The sequence below is a fragment of the Chroicocephalus ridibundus genome, chromosome 4 (assembly GCF_963924245.1).
Source record: "Chroicocephalus ridibundus chromosome 4, bChrRid1.1, whole genome shotgun sequence".
Lineage (NCBI taxonomy): Eukaryota > Metazoa > Chordata > Aves > Charadriiformes > Laridae > Chroicocephalus > Chroicocephalus ridibundus.
The window spans coordinates 23,141,380-23,167,462 of record NC_086287.1 but is presented as its reverse complement, the minus strand read 5'-3'; the positions used below and the strand labels follow the sequence as shown (position 1 = coordinate 23,167,462).

Here is a 26,083-nt window from a genome sequence, read left to right as displayed (position 1 = left end):
AAGATATTATAAAGAGTTTTTACCAAGCAGCAAAGAAATGACTGAAATAAATAAAGAAAAAAATAAGAATGAAGACTATAATTTTCTTTAATTGTTTTAACTGGACATCAGTGAACTATCTTAATCCTTACACAACAGTTCCAAAAGATATATATAGCAGTTACTAGAATAGGCAAGTACATTTCTTTCACCTCTTCTTGTACAGAGCATACGCACAGCACTTATTGTAATAATTTTTGATCTGTTGATAACGTTTATGTTACAACTGCTCTTGACTCAAGCCAACATACCCTCTAACAGCATAAATGCATTCTACAAAAGCAATCACTTGCCCACCTTCCTGCCACTTCCAAATGGTAATGGTATGTTCGGGATCCAGCCCTACAGAGAGCAGCAGTTTGCCAGTGGCACTAAAACTGACTGAACAAACGCCCTTGGAATGGTAGCACCGCAGTACCGACAGTGTCTGTTTGTTCATTGCATCCCACACGTGAATAGAAGGAGCTGTAGCTACACAAATATAAAAACACGCAGTTAGTACACGTTTTGAAAATGGTTGACGATTGGCTTATTGCAGCAGTTAATATTTTCTAATAAGACAAAATTGTTCTGGTCAGACAAAAGAAAAAGAAAGAAAAGAAAGGAGATTTTGGCCTCCCTTTGGAAACCAATTTACGGCAAACAGGACCATTAAGCAGGACTAAGAAGTTGTCCTCATTGCACTACTGGAGATGAAAACTTTGCTTAACCTGCTACTGGACTTCTGAAGCACAGCAGAAGCTCTGAAAGCAAGCTGTCTTCTCCTGCTTTTCTCCTAGTGAAACTTAGCTCAGCACAGTAACTCAAAAACCTTCATAAATATTGAGTAGATCATCAAGAACGTAATTTCTACATGGGGCTTTTTGGACAATTGATAGCTACAGAGAAATTAGTTTACAGTGCAAGACCAAAATCTCCTTTTCTACAAAACGGCCATCTGTCTGAAATGCATGCTCTCTTAGGAGAATGTCAGCTGAACAATCAGCTTGCTCACTGATGTAGAAGAACTAGGGTAACTAATTTAGTTTGCATTGTTTAGACTGCAAGCTCTTTGCAGTAAAAACTCTCTTCCCATGCTTCTAGTGCACGTGATTATTTCTATTACGATGACAGCTAGGTTGTTTTTTGTTTTTTGTTTTTTTCCAAATGCAATGCCTTCTTCAAAGATCTAGCAATCCATGTATAGTTTACAGTCTCTGAATAGCATCTAGTGCGTTTTCAGGACAATAAGGTTCCCTCTCCAACTTCTTTACTTCTGATCTCTAGCAAATCTGACTGCAGAGTCTGGAGGTTACTCGTTATTGTCGTAAACCCAGATTCACATAAACTAAATTATATTTCAGCTCCACACTTTGTGTTTCTGATCAGCTAAATCTAGTCCCTCAAAGGCACACATATGATGGGAAACAGTAGGCACAGGGATCTCGGTAAAATTTTAGCCACATGAAAATAAGTTTTTGAGCACAATTCCACAGCTGTTCCAAAACAGTCTTTAGATATCCTAATTTCTTCTATTTCCCACTGGAATTTTCTCTCATGGCACCAATATGCTGTTATCATCACCTTTTGAGAAGTACTACAGCATGGTATAGACAGGCCATTAAAACAGAAAGGGCTGAGGTTGACAAAAACCAGCATGTCTCAAAATTTTCAGCAAACTTCCTGTCCTTATGGAAAGTTGAGGGAAGAGAAAGCTTTACTATGGCTCTGAGCTGTTCCTTCCTCTTCAGCACTCCTCTTGGTAAAACTCTGTATTGCCCTTGACCTGTGTACCTCTCCTATAACCTTGGCCAAAATTTTCCTTTCGTGTAGCAGACAGAAGCTTTCACCCAGATTTCATGAATAAGAACTGACAAAATCTTTCAGAGCAAGGTTTGCAGGACAGAGAATGTGGACTTTTGAGTCGTCCTACTTGACAGTGTTCTTCTGAAAGCCTCTGTCCTGACATTGCGTCCTGCTTGTTGAGTTCTCTAGCTGCTCAACATCTGCTCTCACAAAAGAGATTTTCTAAGGCGTCATCTCCTTCTGGGAGAAGTTCGATAAAGCTACCATGGGCTGGCAGGGCAAAAAATACCTTCAGTAAGATGAAGCAAATCTATACCAAGTCATTATGAGATTTAGTTTGCCATTCCCGCCTATTACAAACATTACTGCTTCAAGAACCCCTGCATCACTGTAGACAACAGAGAAATGGAACTAGAAAAGCAAAAGTTGTTGGTAAGAAAGGTGCCAAATAGCCATCGATAAATTTTAAGTGAAACTATGCAACTTTCTAATGAAGGCAGGCAGCAGCTTGGATTCCAGACTAACGATTCCATAAAGAAGAAAAAAGTGAGAGTGCTGGTTTCAGGCAGTGACAATAGAATTTAGTAATATACACAAGCTCAAACTAAAGTTGCAGTAGGAAGAAGGCAAGTGAGAGAGGGAAAGTCTCCAGGCATCATATGCAGGACTAGATATGTTTTTTCATATAAACAACCATATCATCACTGCTTCTTTTATACAGTTTAAAAGTGTGGGAAAATGTACCTATATTCTTCCTCCCATCCTTAGAGCAAGCACAATTTGGCATATTTAAAAGAAGTCAACACACATTAAAAATGCCATTGTACATTTGTTCTTCACAGAACAAGCTTTAGATCCACATGAAGATTATTATACTTTCTAGGTACACATGAACACACATTTATGCATCTCTGAAGATGTGTCACAGGACAATTATGGCTGCTCAACAATGAACTCATTCACACATGACGGTGATGAATTTTTAAGATTACTGTTGAAAAAACAACATACTAATAAAAAAATAGCTCAGTGAAGACTGTCAAAGACCCAAAATGATACTGAAAAAAAAATTAAACCAACATCATAACAAGCATTTTGGATCAGTGGTAATAACTGCATGACAATCATACATAAATGCGAAAGGTGATTGTTTTTTTCACTCAGTCACCTAGGCCTCCTCAATAGAATTTACTTCAGAAATACGTATTTAAAATTATACTCAATTGAGTGTCTAAACCAAATGTTAATTGTCAGCCCCAACACATCTATAAAACCTGCAAGTGTACACAGGAATGCTACAGTAGCAGTAGGTATTAGGACTCACTAATCGCTGGGCAGCAAGAAGGGAATATGTTAACAACAAAAGTAGTTTTTAAGTGTGTTCTAACATTTTAATTGTTTCTATATTAGCAATTTGCTGAGCTGCTCTGGTTTATATTCAGTGCTGACAGTAATATGACTGATACAGGGTTTTAATAAACTAAAAATGAATTCACGTCACTTATCACTCTATGAAGCTGTAGACAGCTACCAGATAGGCTAACTACACCTGAAGATGTTAAAATTTTATTTCCCTTACCTGACATATCTGCTGAGTCTCCTGTAATGGAAAAGCAGCAGAAAAATAATTAGACCAGAAATAATATAAGTGCTAAAGAAAATATACGCCACATTTAGTGTAATTTCCTAACACACACATTGATGTCATCTCTTTGCATTGCAGCAGCACCAATACTGCTTTCAGTGTTAAAGATGAACAATTACTGATAAAAGGCGGTCATATCAGAAATAAAAATTCATAGAATGAATATATTTTGATTTCCATTTTGAGTTACAACACAAAAATCTAGTTTTGGTGTATGTTAGGTCTCTCTCTGCCAAACTAAATAAAAAACATATTTTACACGTTACTCATATTTTAACAAAGTAAGTGAGAAAAACCCCACTGATAGCTATTCTGCTAAGAATTAATTTTTGAGTCTGAACTTGACAAGTGACAAATACAACCAGTGTTCTTCTATTGGAGCATTAAGAAATAAGGATATAAAGGTTCAGGTACTGGGAAGTATTACTGAGACACTGCATAACAGCATTACAGTTTAAAAATACTTGAAATAATGCTTCTGTAAATCTTTTGAAGATTTAAATCACGATGATGATGCTATGTTTGTGCCAGTCATACCAGTAGGAAACGTAGCAGCAGCTAAGTGTGTTCTCTATGGAGTATGTGCTCCTTAACATCTGTTCAGAATCTAAAAATAGGTACTGTTTGAAGATATTTTGCTTCCAGCTCATTTTTCAGATTTAACTCTCTCCTTAAAAATATGTTTTGTAGTTTAAGTGTCATCTGCTCCTGATTTGTATGCCTTAATCCACATTACAAACAGTTAAAATTGTTCTACTGCTAGTTGATGTAGAAATAATTATGAAATAAAAAAGCTTTCAGGGTCCCATGTTTCTTCTTGGGCAAGATGCACACTGAAGAAAATCCATGCAAAGGACAAATTTTCACATTATGCCTTCATTCTTCCCATATTTATATCATATGGAAAGACAAACAGGGCCAGATTAAGAAATACACTGAAAAACCAAATTTCTAAAGACAACAAAAGGTTTGTAATTCTTGCAAATGTTCTTTGCAATCAAATCATAGGTAAAAAACTGCTGATAATTTTTTCCATTTAAATAATTTCCATTAATGATTTCTTTAAATTGTTGTGAGGCAAGAAACTCACCAAGAAAGAAAGCTATTTTAGCTAAGCAGTTACAATTATCAGTGAGTCAATTTTAATGAGACATGCACCTAAAAATCCAAAAGACAGAGGGAAGCAGGCAATAAACTGAGAAACTGACCATATTTAGATGAAACGCCTAAACCAAACCTACAGGGAAAAAACCCAAAACTATTCAGCCTAAAATAAACTAAGGGTTTTTTTATTTATTTTATGCACTAAGGGAAACTGTGGTTTTGAATCTGCTGAGAAACAATTAAAGGTATGAAAACTGCAACTGGGTTGTAGGACTACAAAAATAACAATATTCTGCAAAATTCAGAAACACTGGTATTAGTTCAGCCATGCAGATTCTTCTTTTTTTTTTTTTTTTTTTCCTTTTTAAAACCTGGTTAGTTCATAGATCAATTTGAACATTACTATGAACCGTAAATCTAAATTTATCTGTAGGGAAACACCATTAGGGTTTTGGTTCTGCCTAGAATATTACAACTATGTATTATCAAAACATGAATTAGGCATTATAAATCTGCCTGATGAGATAAAACTTCTATAAAGTGACATTTATTTTAAGAATTCTGTGTTTAGTCCATGTAGAAATGAAAGATAGCTCAATTAAGCTTCTTTGGAAGGCCTATGACTCTTAGGAAGGCCTAACACAAGCTGGTAGTTAAATAAAACCAGGCTAATTTCATGGGGCTTAACATTTCTAAAAAAAAAAATTTTTGCTAACACTCCAAAGAAAATATAAGCTTAGTCTTAATGCCTCAATGTTTTTTGTTCAACTTTATTAAATTACACTCAAAGAAACATATAAAGAGGACAGGTAACTGAGTAACATTCATACAAACGGAGATAGCATAATCAAATATTTCTGTGATTTATCATGAACTCACAAGGCCCTAATTGCATGCTCCTATGTCAATTTCTTTTTACAAAAATACAAACATACCTACTTGGCCAGTTGCCACGATGTTGGTAAACTTGGGGTGCTGATTTACAGTGAGGCACAAAATATCATCATTGTGTTCCTGGTAAAAAGACTGAGAGCCTAAAAAAAGCCCAGAAGTCCAACTTTAATTAAAACATTTATACATACACAGACATGCTTAATGTTTGAAAACTTTATAATATTTGTGCATTATGGTGATATTGCAGTTTGGAGCTTAAAAACAGGAAACAGAAACTCCTAATTTTTTTATCTCGATTTTAACACATAGCACTCAATAACTCCGAACTATTCCCTCAAATTTTCTATATCAAGTTACTTAAATATCACAGAAACAAAGGGCATTGCATTACTTTTTAAAAGGTCTAAGTTATCTGAACTGAATTGGTTATTGGGAATGAATGTACGTGATACAGAGGACTGAAAAGTAAACCAAAAAAAATAATTAACAGAAAAAAAAACATTAAAAAGCTATAATGACCCCATTGATCAGCTGTTTTAGTTTCTGTGATCATTTCAACAAGCAAATTTCAGAAAGTTAATACCAAAATAATCAAAGCTTTACTTCCTTCAAAATTCAGTCACCAGAAACATTTCAATATATTTATGCAGCTATTGCGAATCACTTCTACAGACTGCTACAGACTTCTACAGACTTCTACTTTCAGCAAATAATAATAATTTTTCCACATGATTTAAAGCATACCAGTTACTTCATAAACTGTAACTCCACACGTGTGAAGAAACATTTTTCCTCAAGTGGGTTTTCTCCTACCTGTTGCCACGTTATACAAGATGCCAATAGACGCGGTATGATATATTACATCAGCACCATCATTCAAATAGTGCACGTTGTTTCTACAGTCCTTGCCTCGGTACCCAAATACAAGCTCCAAAATTAGGTCCTAAAAGAAGATATTTCCAGCTATTAGATACTCAAAACCTGAAAGCAGTTATGAACTTTACAATCTTTTCCAGGATTTTATTTTTCAAATATGTCCTTATGCAGTAAAGGAAAAGGAGTTTAACGATGTTTCAAACCAACAGGAACCAAGATCCTGCCTTCCCTGTCAGCTTACATTCCTGCTCATTCTTCTCGTAGACAGTCACGTCATCCTGTCATCTCTGTTTGGGGGATGCTGTAGAATATTTGTATGTGTATACACACACACGTATATGCACAGAAAGAGAGACTCATAACACATGCATATAAATAAATAAATTACAGTGAGCCAAGAAAAACACAGCTCTTTTTATGCAGAAGATACTCAGAAACAAAGAATGACAACCATTCGTCCATGACTTGAATTCCAGCTGGCAATTAAGAAAGCTGAATGATAGCCTAAAAGTTCTAGGACACTGATGGCAAAAGGCCGTTCATTGTGCTACACCGAACATTTTGTTTCCTATCATAGAAAATATTTCAGTTGATATGAAAAAACTGCATTTTTCGAGGTTAGATGAAACTTCCGCTTCAGATTAATCAAAAGTGAGTATATTTATTTGGATAGGCCATGTAATGAAAAAAAAAAAATAGGTGCCTGAGCTAAACGCATCATTAATAATTTTTAAAAATAATTTTGTTTTAAAAACTGTCAACAATTACGAATTTTAAAAAAGTTTTAAAATAAATTAAAAAAAATCAGTAGAAGATGCTTATTTTAATGAGCAATAGTACACCATTAACAATTCAGTTATCTAAGCAGGACATATTGCTTTCAACACACTGCATTTAAAAGGTTTTATTGTTACTAAGAATTAAGTTGTGCTCCATTTTGTTTGCAAGAAAAATTAATACCAGGGTTTTTTGTATTTACAAAAAAAAAAAAATTATCTCCCACTTTTTTTGCTCTCTATTTACTCACTATTCAATATTTCCATCTTTGATACATTTAAAATGAACCAATCATTTAGTGTGTCCACAAATATGTCAATCTCTAGAAAAAAAACGTCCTAGAAGGAGAGGAAGAGGACGGCAATGTTTTTCTTACCTCTATAGGTCTCTTTTTTTTCCCAACATTATTGGTCTGAAGTTTCTCCGGCTGTGGCAATGCCCTACTAACTGGTGGTCTGAAATAAAGAACTGTGAATAAGAGAAGGCTGTCCGTCACCCATTCCATACTAACACAGCACCTTCCAACCAGCTACTGCATATGGAAAACTTACAGCCCTATCCTGCTTAGCTGATATCTGTATTCATCTTTAACAGAAATACCTCTGACAAAGCGGGGGGGGGGGCAGGGCAACAAAAAACCACCTCTGTTTAACATGCTAGGTTTTCTGACAGTTCTTCAACAATCCATGAGGTTAATGCAAAAGCCGTTCTGCAATGAACGACCGCTGATAAAATATTCTTAGCTTTTTCATGCTATATTCTTAAGGTACTTCCATCTCTGTAGCAATTTTTATTACGTAAACTTTAAAGGCTTACCTGATTAATCTAAATACTTGAGATAATCATTCCTGTTCCCAAACACCTTCAGTAGGCCCTAACTCTTCCTATTTTTTGAATAGTTCATAAAGAACTAACTCCATGTTTACCTGCCCATTCACTCTTGCATCAACAGAAACAAATTATTGATAAACGCTTAGTTGGAAGTAAGCCATCACCACGCAAATGCATGAATATCAGCCATAACTCATGTTCCGCTGTTCTGAATAGCCCAGATTTAATTAAGAAATCTCAACTAGATACGTTTGATAAATATCTGTACCATATCTTTCAGATTATGTTTAACTGTTCATATACAAAGAAACATACAAACAAGTTTCATTTATCAAAATTATGCAATTATTTCTAGTAATTTGCAGGAGTATTGCTTGTTGCTTCTATATATACAGCATATGTGCCCATAAAAAGAAACCTTTAAGTTTGACCCTTAAGAGGAACAATTAGTTTAAAAATAAATTCTACTGATAGATTCAATGAAATCTAGACGATTTAATCCAGAAGGCTGTGTGACAAACTAATATCACATACAAAGCAACAGGTCAGCTCTCTCTCATATTCCCGTTTTAGCATGAAGTACTTTTAATTCCAATTTCTGGTCTTGAATGATGACTTTGATGCAAAATAATCACCATGTCTTTTCTAAGAGCAACAGACTATGGTTTGTTTGTACACTGTATATTTTGAACTACATTCGAAGTATTTTTTCAGTTATTCAAATAAAATACCATTTTCTGAGCTTTATTCCTCCATTTTCCCTGAATAATTTTAGTACAATTTATAGGTTGATGTCATATCACCAATCAAAAGATTCGTACATACTATAAAGCAAATTATACCGCAACTATATAGTGAGTTCTGAGATACTTCAGTTACTTCCCCTACACTTAGAAGCCTGTAAAGTATCTATGGCAAAAAAAATTACAGAAGAAAAACAGATGATGAAAAATTCCTGTCTGGTAAAAAAGTCTGTTGGATGCCTGGATCACACAAACATGATCAAGTTTATTAAAACTCGCTGTTGTGTTAGATAGCGCCAGAGGGAAGTACTTGAAGTATTACATTAAGCATCATAAATCTAGATTTTTTGAAATGTAAATTTTTTTACAACAGAAAATCCAAATCCAGATCTAAAAACAAATACTGCTGCTTTACACTGGATAGTTGAGACAATGAGTCCTTTCACAGAGGGGGAATATGGGCTGTATTAAACACATTCTTATCAGAGCAAAGTATGAAATAATAATTTGAAGTTAAATAGAAAATTCAAGGCATGAAGGAAAATAACTAAGGTTCACATTTCATATTCATTCATAAATAAGTGCAAATGAAAACAGAGAACACTAATTGAAGTATGGAGAAAGACTTTTATAACTTCACAAAGAACGTCAGTCTAACATTTGGGGTTTGCTACTCTAAAATTTTTATTCTTGGAAAACAGACTTCTACTAAAGCATCAGTAAAGGCAAAAACTGGGGACATCTACCACATATAGCAATGAAGGTCAGAAAAGGAGTCCAATGTGGACATGCACTAAAGGTCTCCTCGCTCAGAGAAAAATATTCAAAGATAATGGCATTTAAACGCACTCTTTCCGTCCTGCTTGAAATGTGTCTGGTGGGAATGTACCCCCAGATTTCATTCTCAAAGGTCCTCAGTTAAAGATCTTTTTTTCATCTCAGCTCTGCAGTTAGAAGGAATTCACATACACCTTGAGACAGAAAAGCAAAGCATTCGAATTTCTTTTTCAGTTATAGCCTGGACTTAGCTCACAGCCATTAACATCCTGTCCCTTAGTCCATGAAGGTGAAAAAGTATTCTCCTAGTTTTTGGAAAAGAGAAGGAAAAGCTAAACAAGGACGATCTGGGCTGCCCTCATCATCTCTACAAGCATGTTGGCCAACACGGGAAGCCAGGAATATATCTGATTTCTGTCAGCAATCCCAACATCCAATTTCATGACCATTTTTGAATCACTACTGTCTCTCAACCAATTCTTTCTACCAATTTGATGCAAAATTCCTAGCACACCAGCTATTTTCCAGGCCCCTTCTTCTCTTCTGTCCTATCACCACTGACTCCTAGCATCCTCTCATCTAGGCTAGTCATATTACAACAATAGTATTGCTAAGCATGATTAAAATTCTCACTTTTTAATTTTAAAAAATAAAGAAACTACACTTTTAGTTAGAAGCTTCTAAATTATGAACAGAAAACACTCCCAATAGGTCATAATGTTGTTCATATTAAATATATATGGAGAGAAGTCATCTGAAGTTTTGCGGAGGAAAAAAATATCTTTGGCCATATTTCTTCCCCCCCCTTCAGAGTATATGAGCAATTTCAGTTACAAATACACTGATCGAGAATCATCCAGTGCCACAGAAACCTTCTTATCACTGTGTGCCACTCAAAGTTAATCAAATCCAATCAAGTAAAACTACTGAAATGCATGAACAAAAACCGAAAGGCACAGGTTCTGTGTGGGGAATGGGCTTTCTGAAAGCACTTCAGTGATACGGAGAATAAAAACCTGCCCTTATTCAAGTAAATGAAGAGACAGAGAAAGAGAGAAACTAATACAGCCCAGGTCCAATTAAAATTTGCCGGGGTGGGTGGGGATATCAGCCAGCTTCATCAAACATCTGAGGTAAATTTACATTAAGATTCCCTCTTCTCTCATAAAGAACAACTTTTTTTCCCCAACCTCTTTTGTGAAATGGGTCACACTGAATCCCCAAAATATTAACAAATAAGTTAATACCATACCATGGTACGGTATTATGAGGGTTATGATATATTGTATAGTTAATACCATACAAAAGAATAAAGTGAATGTACACTGGTCAATAACAATTGACTGGCCAATTTATACTTAGCTGTATTATCTCACAGGCCACCCAAACCATTTATACAAGTACCCATCTATGAAAGACTAACTCTATATTGATTCAGAGCAGTGGAACTGGAATGCAAATTACAAGCACGTAAGTATTTTTTTCCCAATTAAGTTTCAAGCTGACATTTAAAAGCGGGAATGTTGAAGGACACCAGAATACATTTTCCAAGTGCTTTTTTTAAAGGTGCAAAAACTGAAGATATTTTTCATTTGCTATTTAATGTGCAGGAAAGTGACTAATGGCATATAAAACACACAGTGACCATATACCTGCACATATAACTGGCTGCATGCTCAAAAAACAGTGTGCAAAAGATGGGAAGGAGAGCGTGAATAACATTTTGGGCTGAATGCACATATGGATGGGATCAGTTTGAACATGTGGAAGTAAAGTTCCAGCCATCTATCACAGGGGACATAAATACCTTAAACTGACACTTTATTTTCAACATGAAAATAGAATCCATATATATATTTTAATATTTCATGTTATGAGACCATAAAAATGGAATAAAAGCATTTCGAAGTAGTTTCTGAAACAAAGAAGTCGCTTTTTCATGGTTTTAGACATAGTTTTAATATTATTGATACTGCCACCCATGTTGTTTTGTATCATGATGTTGTATTTCACTCCCTACTTCATTATCAATACTGAGTTTCTAAAGTTATTAACAGAAAAAGGGATGGTCTTCTCCGGTTAATATAAACTGCCATCAATTCTTTGAGTTCCATGGTAACTTATGGCAATGTCAATCACATCTATTTCTGTTTTAAAAATCCAAAGGTTATTGTAGGCATGATTTCATAGAGCAAATTATAGCTGTGGGTACAAAAGAAAAAAGCCCCTTCCCGTGAGGGTCACCCATAGCTGCCCCTCGTACTTTGGGGGACTTGCAGAGAATTTAACAATTGATTTTGCACTCGCCTTCAACATGAAGTGACTTTCACTGCCCTCCCCAACAGGTGTTGGCAAGCATGAAGTAGAGAATTAATTTTAAAAGTAAGGAGGAGTTCTTTCCATTTAATCTTGATAAGATTTTCAGTGTCACTTTTGAAACTTTAGAGGTCTGATTTCCATTAGAAGATAATGAAACCCGGTAATTTTTAAATACCACTTCTTGACAATGATTAGTCATAATTACTTTCCTATTTCCTATGAATAGTAAGTGCCATGTTATAGGCACTAACGTGGATATAGGTAATCTAATACTTAAATAATTTAACAACACACACACCTTGACATGTCAGGCGAGACTGTCCCATCAAATGTAAAACAATCCATTTTTGAGGTGGATGGCTGTCTACTAGGGACTGGAGAGAGTGCTAATCTCTATATTTTAATAAATATTATTGAAAAATACTATTAGTAAAACATAGGGAAGTTTAATGGTCCATGTAGTTAATTTTATATTGGTAGGTAAAGAAATACCTAGCTTACTGTATGGAACAGAACTACAATGAATATATATAAATTTAAAATTTGTAATACGCCAATATTCTGAAGAGTGATAGGTGCATGGTATAGCACCCAACATGACAGATGGCTTTTTAAGGAAAATGGGAGATGACAGTAAAACATGGACTAGATAGCAAAATAAAAGCATTACCTGGAACCTCTTTCAGCAGCAGGTAGGAAAGAGAAAAGGATTACTTATACAAGTTTGGCTGAAAGCTAGGTGTCACTGAATTATTCATAGAAATAATTATTATTGACTTTCTGGTTTGTTTACTTTTTATAACAAGGGGATTATTCACAACTTCATAGGTTACGTAAATCTATTATTTGTACACAAACCTCCATTCACTTAAATAAGAGTTTTGAACATGTGTTGGCATCAGAACGTAATTCCTAGGAATGATTCCTACTGTAAACAGAAAGAAAGCAGAAGCAGACCCAAAAACCTTGGATGTATATCAAGTGTTTAAAGAGTTGGCAAACACAACACCTGAGTTACTTAAAAAAAGGTTGTGCAGGTTTAACTTCCCAAAATGAGCTGATGGATAGAACAGGCAACTCACTATTAAAGACAGATGTTCAAGTTCACTCATAAAAATAACATTCAGTTATCCTAAAATACAATTATCTCAGATAGTCAAAACACGTGGGGTACTAAGCACTGCTGATCTACTGTTTTTTAACAACTATTTAATTCAGTTTATATTAACTGAAGATATTTCAGCATCTATTTCACAAATTTGATGAACTGGATGGGTTTTCTCAGTCACATATGATGCCTACTCCTATACTCTGACTAGCAAAAAAATCATGATTAGCCATCAGAATATATGGGCACATAGAGATTATTTCCTAATATTTGTACTGTGCATTGGCACTTTTCATTAGTCTGATTAGCAGGTACACTTCCTTTGTTTTGATTTGCCTTTCTTTTAAGAACTACCAAGCAATTCCACTGCAGCAAGGAGGAAACTAGTTACCAGTCTTTTTTACTTAATGGTGAAGCAAAAATAATTCTTCTCTCATCTGTTACAGAAAACTTTCCAGAAAATTAAGAAAACAGTGTTAACAACTCAGAAATGGATTTTTTTTTTTCCCCTCAATGAAAATAATCTGTTTTACTGAATCTCCTCTAATTAGTTCCAACTTTATTCTGCAATGCAAGACTGGCACACTATTTCTTCATACAGGAAACAGCTAAATCTTTTCTCCCAATAAAATTCAAATGTATCTTGAACCGGTTTTACAGTCAATAACATGCAATTCTTCAAGGACTACAGAATTCAAATACCTTCAGATATTTTTCAGAGTAAGCGCTATGCAGGGGAAATGAGAGTTTCATCAAGAACGGAGCATAGTTTTCTCTTACAATTTTTTGAGTCCACTGAACAAAATGTTCATGTAGTCAGAGGAAAATTTTTAGCTTTCATTTGGCAGTTTCAATTCTTTAATTTCATGATTTAAGTAAGGAACAAGATTTTCTGTATGGACCACATGTGACATATCTAATTATTTGCTGGCAAATATTTACACATATGGAGATATGATTGGATGCCTAATTGATTCAAGGCAGATTTCATAAAAGGCTTTTGTGTTGTCTTCATCACTGAAATATGCATGACATTTGGAGCTGTATTCAACCTATCTAGAAATATGCCTGTGTTTCGGTTACCCTTTTCTTGAGGTCTTTGATAAATGCATATTGTTCGTGTAACTTCTTAGATTCTCTTGATAAAGTCAGTCTACACAGATCAGAACCCAAATAGAAATCTTCCAACCCTCATCACTGGGCCATGCAATTGTACTGCTAGACATTTCTTTCCTGGTCACATCTGATTATTTTAGTTGAAAAATGAATAGTTTTTTCTCCTTGCATTCAAAACTGGAGATTATTTGTTAAATCTTGATACTTTGGTAATTGGCTTTCTGATTTCCTCAAAGACATGGACTTTAGCTCAGCTTTGGGAGGAAAAAATAATTACCTCACACTGGTAAAGTGTGAGGAAAGACTGTTCCTTTCCATAATGTTGTTCTAGTGCATTGCTAGTGCTATAAACCACAGCAATACAAATAACTGAAGATAATGAAATTCTTGCTTCTGAAGAATGAAATCTTCAGATATTTCAGGGTTTATATCTCAAGGTTAATGCCCTGTACTAACATACATTCCAATGTGCGGCAACTGATTCACAGCTTCGAAAAGCCCTACTTTCTTTCTAAAACTGTTTAAAAAAAAGTTAACGTGAAATTTAAACTTTCCTGTAATCTAACTTATTCTGCAAACAGGGTGAACAGAGAGAGGGAAGAAGTTGCTAATAGAAAGTCCCTTGCTATAATTTTTCATTTTGATTCCTGGCTTCTGCCCTTTCCCAAATCACACAAGTTGACAGAGCGAAAGGAGAGGATAAAGTTAAATTTTTACCAAAAGAACTTTGGAATCTGTGCTATTTACATTCATATCACAAGTCACTAGACTAGCAAGCAAAAAAATCTAATTGCATTCTGTTCATTTATCCAAAACGTATGGAAGATGTTTGTATAAAATCTCTGAATTTCTCTTTCAGTGGCAATTACAAGGTGATAATTGTGAGGTTCAGATAAACGAAGCCTCATTTCAGTAGATTCCTCCCTCTTCCAGCCCCTTGGAAGTACAATTTAGGTTTAATTACTGTCTGCTTCAGGTAAAAAAAAATTCTTCACTTCTGGATCAGTAAAGGACTAGTTTGTAAATAGTTCCCTATGATTCCCTTCCCGCTATGAATACATAAGGATCTAAAATAGGTTATGTATTTTTGCATATTTCTATTCAACATATACACCTTTACAGCGCTAGCACCTCCTATTTTGAAAAAATACCTGCCTCTCTCATTTTCTTTCGAATACTGAATTGCTTAGATAAGACTGTTACCAAAAAAGTCCCAGAAAAAGTGGGGAAAATCATGTTTGTCCTGAAGGAAAAAATAAAAACATCACTGCCTAGAAGTATGAGCAACTCACATCTCAAGTTAATGTGTTAGCCATAAAAATGATTAAGACATAGAAACGTCCACTGCTCCTAGTAAAACTGTGCTATTGTGAAGAGAAAAACAATATATTTTTTTAACTTCTGCTATTGCAAGGAAAAAAAGTAATTTACGAGCAAAACCAGAAAACTGAGAACACTACCTCTGTTGGACAGCAAATAACCTTTTGTTCAGATTCATGTTCTGGGAATCACATTTACATTTTGAATTAAGGGTCACTGGAAGAAAATTATTATGCTACACCAAAAGCAGAATCCCATGTTCCACACTTCACAGAGAAGTTACCTACCCACCAGACTCCAGTGTTTTGCAGCCTCTTTTGCTCAGGGTCTTTCTGACCCTAGGGATTCTTTCACTGCTTTCTGCAGAGCTTTAGCAAAAAGAGTGACACTGTTCTGACCCACCTGGTGATATGTATTTGCATTTTTGATAGACTAAATGGCCTACAACTCTGATATCCTATATCACCCTACTACTTACAACATAAAAGGTAAGATCAACTCAACCTTTCTAATAATATTAGAATCAAAATAAGTTTAGTGAATCAGTTTTTGGTAGCCAGTTGAGTAATTTCTGACTCTAAATCCAAGCCGTGGTCTTAGACTACAACTCTTGGCCTCACAGATGTGCTTTTGTGAGAGTAGTAGGAAAGAGGTAAGATTTCAGGTATGCTTCTTCCTTTAGTGTTATCCTATTGTTTATCTCATTTAATACTCTGGATACTAAAAATCATATATCTTCTATACAGATGTAACTTCACTACACAGATAGGGTTTATGAATTCCACTTCAGCTGTCAGGTACAACAATCTTTAGTAGTAAATACATTTTTAGTATGGTCTTTAAAGTCTTTATACACAGCCTTAGAGTTCAATTATCTGGCAGTATTTACCTCCATCTTCTCCCATAAAGAACTAAACTCTTCCTACATTCAATAGTAAAAGAGGTTCAGATACTTCCTAATAAGGAATCTCCTTTATACGCAAAGTCAAAATTACTTGAAAGACATTCTCAGAAGCACATTCTACACTGGTGTGTACCTGTGATCCTGAGAATACAAGGATTCCAATAAAGTGTTACTACAAGAAACATATCTCTTCTAATGTTTGGCAGTCAATGTAACAAGCCTACACACAACATGGAATGCCACAGATGTACTGCCCACACTCTGAGCAGTATACTCAAATACCCTGTAAATGAACAAACACAGAAGAAAAGTCTGTATAAGTTATACATGCTTTGTATAACTTCAACAGAAACACTGACTTTACAGACATACATTTTTTAAAAGCCTAACACCAGAATTAATTTGATAAAGATTGCTAGTGGTTTGATCTAAAATTTAGATGAAGACAGTGGCTTTCTTGATTCTGTCAAGTTGTCTGCAGAAGGATACGTAGAGGTTAACACAATTGTATCATCTGTCACCACAGGGATGTGATTTCACTGTGGAAACACGGTCCAGGTAGGTACGAGAGGGGTTCTCCTTTCTTAACCAGTGCAGGTCCAAGTGTCCTGGCAGCTCAGTCTGCAAAGTCTGAAGGGTAGCCTACAGCCTGAGCATTTGTTGTGCGACAAATGTAAGAGCATGGTTTTGAGTATGTGTATATTCTAAACAGAGTATGTGCAAAACCTCATTACCTAATGCAGGCACCTAAGCTAGTGACTCTGCATGTCATACGAATGCTACGTGGACCTACCAGCTCACATCCTGAAGTAGTGTAGATGCATTGGTAAAATGCTGCAGCCCAGTCAATAACGCTGCTCTTGTCCCTGAAGCTTTATTAGCTCCAACACAGCGGTGCAGATGTGGTGATACTGCTCATATGGCCACCTCAGACATCTCTGCAACGTGCTCCCTGCACTTTTTATTCCATGTTGGACCTCTGCCCCAACACTGTGATACAGTCTTACAGAAGTCCACAAGAAGTTAGGCAAGCTCTCTGACTATAGCTACTTAAATCAAGCCATTCCTTAGCCACTCCACAGTATTAAGAAAAGAGGATGCGATTTGATAACCTCCCATATACGGTATTTAGCACCCACTCACGTTTACTCAGACTGAGAACTGGGCTTATTCATTGTCCCTTATCCCTTTTCTACCCATTAACAAGCTACTATTTAATAGCAAAGAGTTAAAGTCTTCACTTCTATTTCAAAGCATAACTACTTTCCCAAGCAGCTTAAGTTATTAAAATGCGTTTGATCCTGGACTTTGTGTAAATGAACTTACCTCACTACCCCCTGCCTTCATAGGAAGCCAAAGGGAAATAAAAATAAAATAAAAATTAGTATCTCTGAAAGCAGACTTACTAAAACATTTACCAATTTTACACAATATTAACTAGGACAGAAGTTAAAATGCATTATAGTAACTTTATTCTTGTTTTATTCTTCACAGAAACTTTTCTTTGAAGTTTTAGGGCCCCAACTTTTAAACAATGCAGGCAATGGAATTCTTTCATTAACTTTTATGCATTCTGAATTAGAATCTAGTTTCCAGAAACAATTATTGAGTGAAATACAAGAAGTCTGTAATTTCATTTAAAAAACAAAACAAAAAATCTTTAATCACAGCTTTCATTAACAAGAGTAAATATAAATCAAAAATGTTGATACCGTGGACATTTCTTTTTGATTTCCACATCAAATATGTTTAATTAATAAACAGAAAGACCATTTCTCATTTTAAATGCAAGACAGGGAGCCACAGCTTTATACGCAGGCATCCATTCTCTGCTTCAGCAGCACAACTTAAAAACAAAAGATGACAAAAAAACTCCCACAAATGTCAGGCTGCGTTTCTCAACAAGGGCATCACAGATCTGTCGGCTTCACTGTGGAAAGAGGCGTGTGCTCCTCACATTCCTGCAGGAAGCTTCCAATCTGCTACTCCTCTATAACCTTACACCTAATCATACCATGTTGTGTTCTCCTCACTTCCCTCTGTAACACTAGCGTCGCTCAGCTGCCACCGTATGGCGTTAGGAATACCTCTCTCCTTTTCCCTCACATACACTGTCCACATCTATTTTGCTGACAACAAATAACTTTCATGGTCCTGTGCTCAGCTGCAGATTTGACAACAGATTATGTTCTAGTGGTCATAAACTCTTTTTCTTATTTCACAACTACATTACCTGCTGGTCTTATTCTACTCTGCTCCCCAGCCCCTCCTCTTCTAAAGCACACGATAGCAAACCAAGCTATACAGCTAACACTGCAAAGCAATCAACTTCATTTTCCAAGACTCACTAATAGAAACTGCAGAACCACTGTGGACAGAATTTTTCAAAGAAAGGCAGAAGTTATCTGCAGACAGAAACAATGCGAGAAGCAATTACAGCTCAATTAGTCAGATTAGTTTGTTGGCAAAAAAAAAAATAAAAAAAAATTGAGAGCTGTCTTTCAATAAAACAATTGTACAGGTTCATGCCTATAATGCCATCACTAGATACCACTTGGTATTTAAGTTTCAAAACGAACATATCAAACACCAGCAAATAACACAATTATTTCAAAAAACTCCCCAAACATAATAGTATACCTACATCATTTGTAGTCCTCTGTGCTCTCTAAAAAAGTACAACCTAGTCCTTAGGCAAGACTTTTCTTAAGTTGGTGTTTGGTTGTTTTTTCTCCAAAGAAATAATTCCACTCATTTTATACATATCCTTTTTAGTTGTATATATATTCCAATATAGTTACATTTTACTATTAATCATATTTTCAGATTCCTTTCTTGACTAGAATTTTAATTTAGCAATTACCTTTCATCTAAGGTTGGCTCCTTTTGTTGCAGATGAGGCTTAATTCCAAACATTGGTCTAATGTTTGTTGATAAGGCTTTGATGGTATAATTAATTTCATTTTCCCTTGTCACATCACTGTCATAACCTAACAAAATGAGAGTGCACAGTATCAAAACAAAATAAGATACCAGAAAAAACAAATTAAATCATAATTTGTGCAGGTTTCAACAATGTACTGGACTACAAGAACAATTATACCTTGTATTATTAGTAACATAAACACGCAACAGAAAGAAAGTAGCTGGGAATCATGAACATTGTTAATAAAAGACATTCTAAGATAAAGGTTCTCTACAGTATCTTTGTGGAAAAAATGATTAAAAAAAGATTCAAGAGACATTCAGAGCTACCCCATTTCTGCTTTGTTGGGCCTTAACTCAGGGTCACTAACAAAGGACTTTACTACATGACACCTGCTGCTAAATTCACAGAATTCAGGTTGGAAGGGACCTCAAGGATCATCTGGTCCAACCTTTCTTGGCCAAAGCACAGTCTAGACAAGATGGCCCAGCCGCCTGTCCAACTGAATCTTAAAAGTGTCCAATGATGAGGGGATCCACCACTTCCCTGGGGACATTATTCCAATGGCTGATTGTTCTTATTGTGAAAAATTTTCCTCTTGTGTCCAAATGGAATCTCCCCTGGAGTAACTTGTACCCATTACCCCTCATCTTTTCTTCGATATTTAAGATGAAAACAATCATATGTAAAACTTGATTATTTCTAGATCAGCAGTTTTCCAATAATCAAGTCTCCTTGAGATAGCATAATCCAGCTAGTTTTATAAATTATCACTGACCTCCATCTTCTTCAGAATCTAGATCAGACTCTTCACTGTCACACTGCCTGCTATCCCGATGTCCTTCCATCTCATAAGTCCACAGCATTAAAGAGGTGTCTGCTCCTCCAACAGTGACCAACAAACTGTCATCGTAGGTCCAACGGACATTTGTTACATGGGTACTGTGAGCAACATACCTCTTAAATTTTCCAAACTTTCCCTAAAAAGGGAGAAGAAAAGACACAAATCAAATTTAACCAGTCTGCTAGATAAAACTGAAATGAGCTGCCAGTGCACAACCAAATGTTCTTAACTTCTTTACAGTTTATGCTTCAGCTGTTTTGCATTTGTATGTATCACATGATTTGCCAAGTTCTTCTCCTATAGCAACTTCATAAAACGTTAACCATATTTCCATACCAAGCATACAAGAATTTGTTTATAAACAGATTCCAGCAATAAACACTGGATCATTTTTCCTAAGAGAGAAAATAGTCTAGCAGATTAAGAATAAAATGCACATAGAGTATTTGGAGTCAAGACTCGTGCATTGTTACCAACCCTGGCATGGCAAAATATGGAAGACATATTTACGGATAAATAACGGGCAACTAGAAAGGTTCTAGAAGAGCAGTAAAAATATAATGTGTTTCCAGAATGGCTTTTCTAATGATGCATGTTTAAACAGTATTAAAACTCTTAATCTTAGAGAAAAATGACTGAGGTTGGACAGAATGAAGGTCTCTAAAATCATGAGTGGAGTGAAACGAAGGTGAGGAAGAAATGATCATTGTCTTCCAAAACAATAGTTTAAGGGGCTAAAAATGACACTGATAAAAACCACACTGAGGACATTAATGCCTAAGATATTATTAGACGGTGCCTGTTCCATTCCCATGCTTAGTTTTTTCCTATGCATTTGCCACTGTCAGTGATAGAACTGACATGAGGTGGCTCTTCAGTCTAACCCGGAATGGTCATTCTTACTGGCTGAAAGTTTAATGCATTGCAAATCCCAGTGCAATGTTGAATGCTTTCTTTGATCATAAGCTCAAAAGTATAAAAGCACCATTTTGCTCTGAGTGATGAGTTTTTACAGTTTTGAAAAGGCAGTTTTATTCATCATCTCCACGAACCGCTGAAAATTACTTACTTTAGCAGGGTATCGAAACAGTTTCACAAATCCAAAATCATCTCCTGTGGCTAATACTTTACTGTCACTAGTGAGGCATGAAGCAGTTACATCTGTGACTTCACCAATTATTGGCCAGATTCCTTCACAGCAAGAGCCCAAAACACTTGTCCATGATGCCCAGCCAATCTTTTCTACCTATAAAAACAACTTGTTTGAGACAGAGCACGCTTCTTCCCAGGCAATTTTCTTCCATACCCGATTTCAAGAAAAAGTCCTTGCACTGAAAAATACGACATATCTAAAAGATTAACCACTTACTTTCTGACTCTTCAGGATTTTATTTGAGATCCTTAATTTTAACTCTGTTAACTTCCAGTTTCAATGCCTCTAGAAGTATTTAAAAATTTTTTACCTTACCTGCCCTTCCAGGTTAGGGAAAAGAAATTACATTTTTCAAGACTGCCTTTCAGTCTTATAGAAAATATTATTTGAAAATTATCCATTATCACTCTCTGCCCTATGACTATGCTCTATGTCTGAGAAAACAAATCAATATCTACAATATACTACACTTGCCTATGTATATTATGTATACTATATTGCATTGTTATGTAAAGACATTCATGACGTCTTCCACAGCAGGTTTAGGGCTAAGTAATCTACAATCGGTTTCCAAAGGTGTTCAGGTATCAAAAGAGGCATACAGAAGTCCGGTGAGATCTTCATGAGTACCTAAGTCAGCCAAATATCCATTTCTTAACAGAAGAGACAAATGTGATATCCCCTATGTATTTTATCATTCTGACTACATCACCTAATGAAATACGCTGCAAAAAAAGGATAAAGGATAGCAAATACCTGAAAAGAAGCTTTTTCAACAGACCAATTAAAATCACGGTTTTATACATCATTCCCTCTTATGCAGTATAGACAGTTGCATCAATAAATCTAATTTGCCATCAAGTTAAGAAGGCAGTCTATTTCCTTACCTCTAAGCTAGGAATTGTCTGTTTTTTCCCACGAGGAGCTTCAAAAAACAACTGCTCTTTAGCACCAGTGTTGACTTGCAAGAGCTTCCCTATAAAACATATTACATATTGTATATTAACATTAAATAGAAGATTCCATTTAAAAAAAAAAGTTATTTTGAAACTTTTGTTGCTAACAGCATTACACAAACTATTTGTTTCCAATGGAAAAAGCTGCATACATAAACAGCGGAGCTGGAAGTATGGGCTTCTGAATCCTTCAACCCCTTAAATTCACAATCCTTCCTCCTCTCTTTGAAAACTGCAATAATGCATTACTTTTCTCTCCTGTTTAAGGTCTTCCCATCAGATGGTAGACAAAACGTGCTGCATCTACTTCAGAGCTTGTTTGTGACAACCAGCGGACCAGTATGCGTGTGCACTTGGGACTGAGAAGTAAATATGCTGCCCAGCCAATGACTGCTTCCAAGCAGCTGGCTTCTGCTTGCCTTTATACTGCTTCTTTTCTGAGGAAAATTCTCATTAATGTTTCCGTCCTCTTCCTGTTTTCAAAATTCTCAGATGAAGCTAACGTATAACACTCTTAAATTGGACAGTTTCAAAAGTGATCATGTAGAAGAATAAGAGCAGGAAACTAAGAGACTGCACAACTGCACTGCCTTGGTTTTGTATGAAACAGGACTAAAGTTAGTGTTGAAGTTAGTCACGTATTAAGACCCAGGAAGACAGGAAATCCAGTCTTTCTGCTATTTTTGACAACACAGATATATATATTCCTGAGCTACAGATGCAACTGCATCATGCAGTACATTTTTCAAGAAGTACAAGTCAAACAATAAACACAGAAGATGTTAAAAAAACCCAAACCACTCTATTTTACTTCAAATTGCACAAATTCTAAAAATATAAACACTAGTAAAAATCATGTTTTTATATTTATTCAGATGCTGTGAGCATACTCAAAAACCAAAGAAGCAAATCTGTCAGTGATGCCATAAATTCATACTGTGGATGTACTGTATTTAGTTCGTAATGTAATCAATCTTCCAGCAGATTTTTAGAACGATTGCTACTTACCTCTTATGTCCCAGTCCATGTGCGTGATATAGCTGGAGGCTCCCTTGCAGATTCCTACTCGTTTACTGCTCATTACATTGTAAATATCTACAAAGTTGTCACAGGATGCCACAGCTAAGTACTTTCCAGCTCCTAAAGCACATCAGTAGAAACACAAGACATTTTCAAAAATTGTAGTGCTCTGTATATTAAATAAAAGTATGTTCTGGAACTCAGCCATATGCAACTCAGATTTCTTTGAAACGAGCTTGCTAATTTATATAGTCCTCAACAGGCTAATGTTCGTATCACAGTCAAAATCAGTATGAAATATACAACCATGACATCATTACATCTTCAAACAATAAAAACCTATCTCATGAAATTTTAAACATTTATCCCACTTGGAGAGCACTAAGGCTTAGGTAACCAGAAAGTAATGTTGCTTGAGAACGGGTATCAGTAATTTGCATCGAAATCTCAAAGTATTTTCACTGAAATACACTTGAGCTCCTAAGAGCTGTACTGTCTAAAAAAAACTAGCCTCACTGGGAGTGCTTAGCACTGTAGGGGGAAAAAGAAGAAAAAAAGAAGACACCAGAACTTTCTGACACACCAGTTTCAAGCATTCTCGTTCTCATTAGCTAACAGTAACCTCAGAGGAGCCAAGCTTATGCAGCTCATAAAGTGGAACCCTCAGGAGCCTGCTGGATGTTCATGATTTGACTGTTGCATTCAGGAGGTTACTATGAGCAAACCTATTCCAATAATCTCAGCCTTAAATGAGCAACATAAGACTTCACACCCAATATTTTTCAAAATGTTAATATTAGTCTTGACGGCTTATTTGTTACATGTAAAAGAGTACTAGAAATCTCTACTTCTTTTATCTTTTAAAGGTTATGAAGCTTGCTTGAACAACCTTGATATAAAAATCTTAATTTTAAATCACTTACCAGGAGAAAATCGGATCTCTGAAATAACATCTTTCCTGTGCTGGAAAGAGACTAGATCCTCCAGGGTATCTGCATTAACTATCAAAAAGCTTCCATCGTTGAGACCAACAGCTAATGCTTTTCCATCAGGTGAAAAGCAGCAACATCTACCTCCTATGAGGAATACAGAAATGGCATTCAGGTGCATTTATAGTGCATAATCCCTCTTCTAGATGTACTTTTCCAGTAGTAAAGGAAAGCTATTCTTAGAGTATATAGTCCAATGAAATTTTTTAGATGCTACCAAGATAATTTCCAAGCTCTACATCTGTAGTAGCACACCGAAGCTATTAACAAATCGACGAGTACGCAATCCCAGAATCTTAAGATTACATTTATTTGCATATTAATTGACATATGTTCTACATTAGTAACACAAATAAATCGCTATTGTCTATATATTTTTAATTTGCTCTCCATCTTAGTATCTGGTGCCAGTTGTTGGTTACCATTTGCTCTGGTAGGGAGAACACAGCAGGAAAAGACCTTCTGGAACAGCCTGCCCAGGGAGGTGGTTGAGTCACCATCCCTAGAGGTGTTTAAGAAACGACTAGATGTGGCACTTCAGGGCATGCTCTAGTGGCAGAGATTGTAGGTTGTTTGGTTGGACTCGATGACCTTAAGGGTCCTTTCCAACCATGAAGATTCTGTGATTCTGGATTCACAGAATCCAGTCATTTGCTATCACTGTCACTATGTCATATAATCCTTCTAATAAACATGTCAAGTTTCATTTGAAAAAACAGTTTAATTTCCAATCAAACTTTATCTATGGTCAGCTTATATAGATTTGTTTCCATGCCAGAATGTTCCATTAGCATAAATATTTTTCCCTACTATTAGGGATGATTAACTTGTAGACAGTAGTCCTTTATTTAGCTGACTCCACCACAAAGCTTCTCATTCATTACCCTGTAGCTTCTCCCTCTCCATACTCAACTTTCAGTTTAATTTCATTCAGCTGAACACAGATGAGAAGTTTATACCAAAAAATTCTCTGATTAGCCTCTTGTAAATTATATGCATACCTCATTATGTCCTGGGAAAAATACCTCACTATCACAGGTAATTGTCATCCTGCCATCCACTAGAACATCCTGAGCCTTCTGCTCCTCAGTTACTCCTCAGCTACAAAGGCATTTTTCTTACAGTCACTGAGTCTTGCCTTTTTTAATTACCAACTATTATCTCATTTACATTAGTGCAATCTGCAGAAGTATCCAGCTCCTTCTGTACAGTACACAGGTACTTTTTAAGACCGCCAAAGCATCTCAAAGCGTGTCTCATCAGGAAATTAAGCAATCCTTACTCTTCTGCCAAAACTACTCTTAAAGCTATTAAGAAATATCAGCTTCAAGACTTGAGCAGACCACAAACTTGAAACTTTCTTGTTTAATCTCTGCTTGTGCCAGCTCATGACTCTTCTTACATTTACTTTATTAATCCAAATCATCTTCAACTAAGCTTCCTATAAGGTTTGGATCAAAATGCTTTACTGAATGTCAAACAGATAAAGCCTATTGTATTCCCTTGTCTAGCAAAGCATATATACCATTAAAAGCTTGTTAAGGCCAGCCTGGTCTAATCCTAAAAAAAGTCTCCTTACGTGACGTCACTTACAACAGATTTTCCAACTGTCAAAATAGAATTCAGTTACAGTATACAATGAGTAAGAATTTTATGACTGTTCTCTTTCCTCGACATTCCAGATTCTTCCAAAAATTTCTAGATTCAAAGTCCTCCACTGTTCAAAAAAAGCTTGCAATACTATAAGCAATATGGCAGAATTATGTAATTGGCTCAACCTTTATTGTAATTTCACTGACTTTAAATTATTTGCAATTGTAACATTCAAGAACAGTATTACGAAGAAATCTTTCTTACAGATTCATTAGCTTAAGGGCTACATAACTCATGAACATAGCATCGATGAAATAATTTGAGGAACGAAAGGAATTTATTCAGTCTTGCTTTTGAAAGATTC

General features: G+C 35.7%; 1 protein-coding gene across 2 annotated transcripts in view; it reads right to left on the bottom strand.

Annotated features, from left to right (window-relative positions):
* The window catches only part of EML5 (EMAP like 5), a 104,575-nt gene that overhangs the window by 12,699 nt on the left and 65,793 nt on the right, over positions 1–26,083 (bottom strand). The window contains exons 22-33 of one of the 2 annotated variants that reach the window (XM_063333484.1): positions 24,061–24,213; positions 23,126–23,257; positions 22,049–22,137; positions 21,078–21,254; positions 19,943–20,144; positions 19,102–19,228; positions 17,565–17,579; positions 7,497–7,575; positions 6,281–6,410; positions 5,509–5,607; positions 3,404–3,424; positions 337–510 (exon numbers count right to left, since the gene is read on the bottom strand). In XM_063333484.1, coding sequence (XP_063189554.1) covers positions 337–510; positions 3,404–3,424; positions 5,509–5,607; positions 6,281–6,410; positions 7,497–7,575; positions 17,565–17,579; positions 19,102–19,228; positions 19,943–20,144; positions 21,078–21,254; positions 22,049–22,137; positions 23,126–23,257; positions 24,061–24,213 — 1,398 coding nt within the window. The remainder of the gene's footprint in view (positions 1–336; positions 511–3,403; positions 3,425–5,508; positions 5,608–6,280; positions 6,411–7,496; positions 7,576–17,564; positions 17,580–19,101; positions 19,229–19,942; positions 20,145–21,077; positions 21,255–22,048; positions 22,138–23,125; positions 23,258–24,060; positions 24,214–26,083) is intronic. The other variant, XM_063333485.1, reaches the window with a different exon arrangement.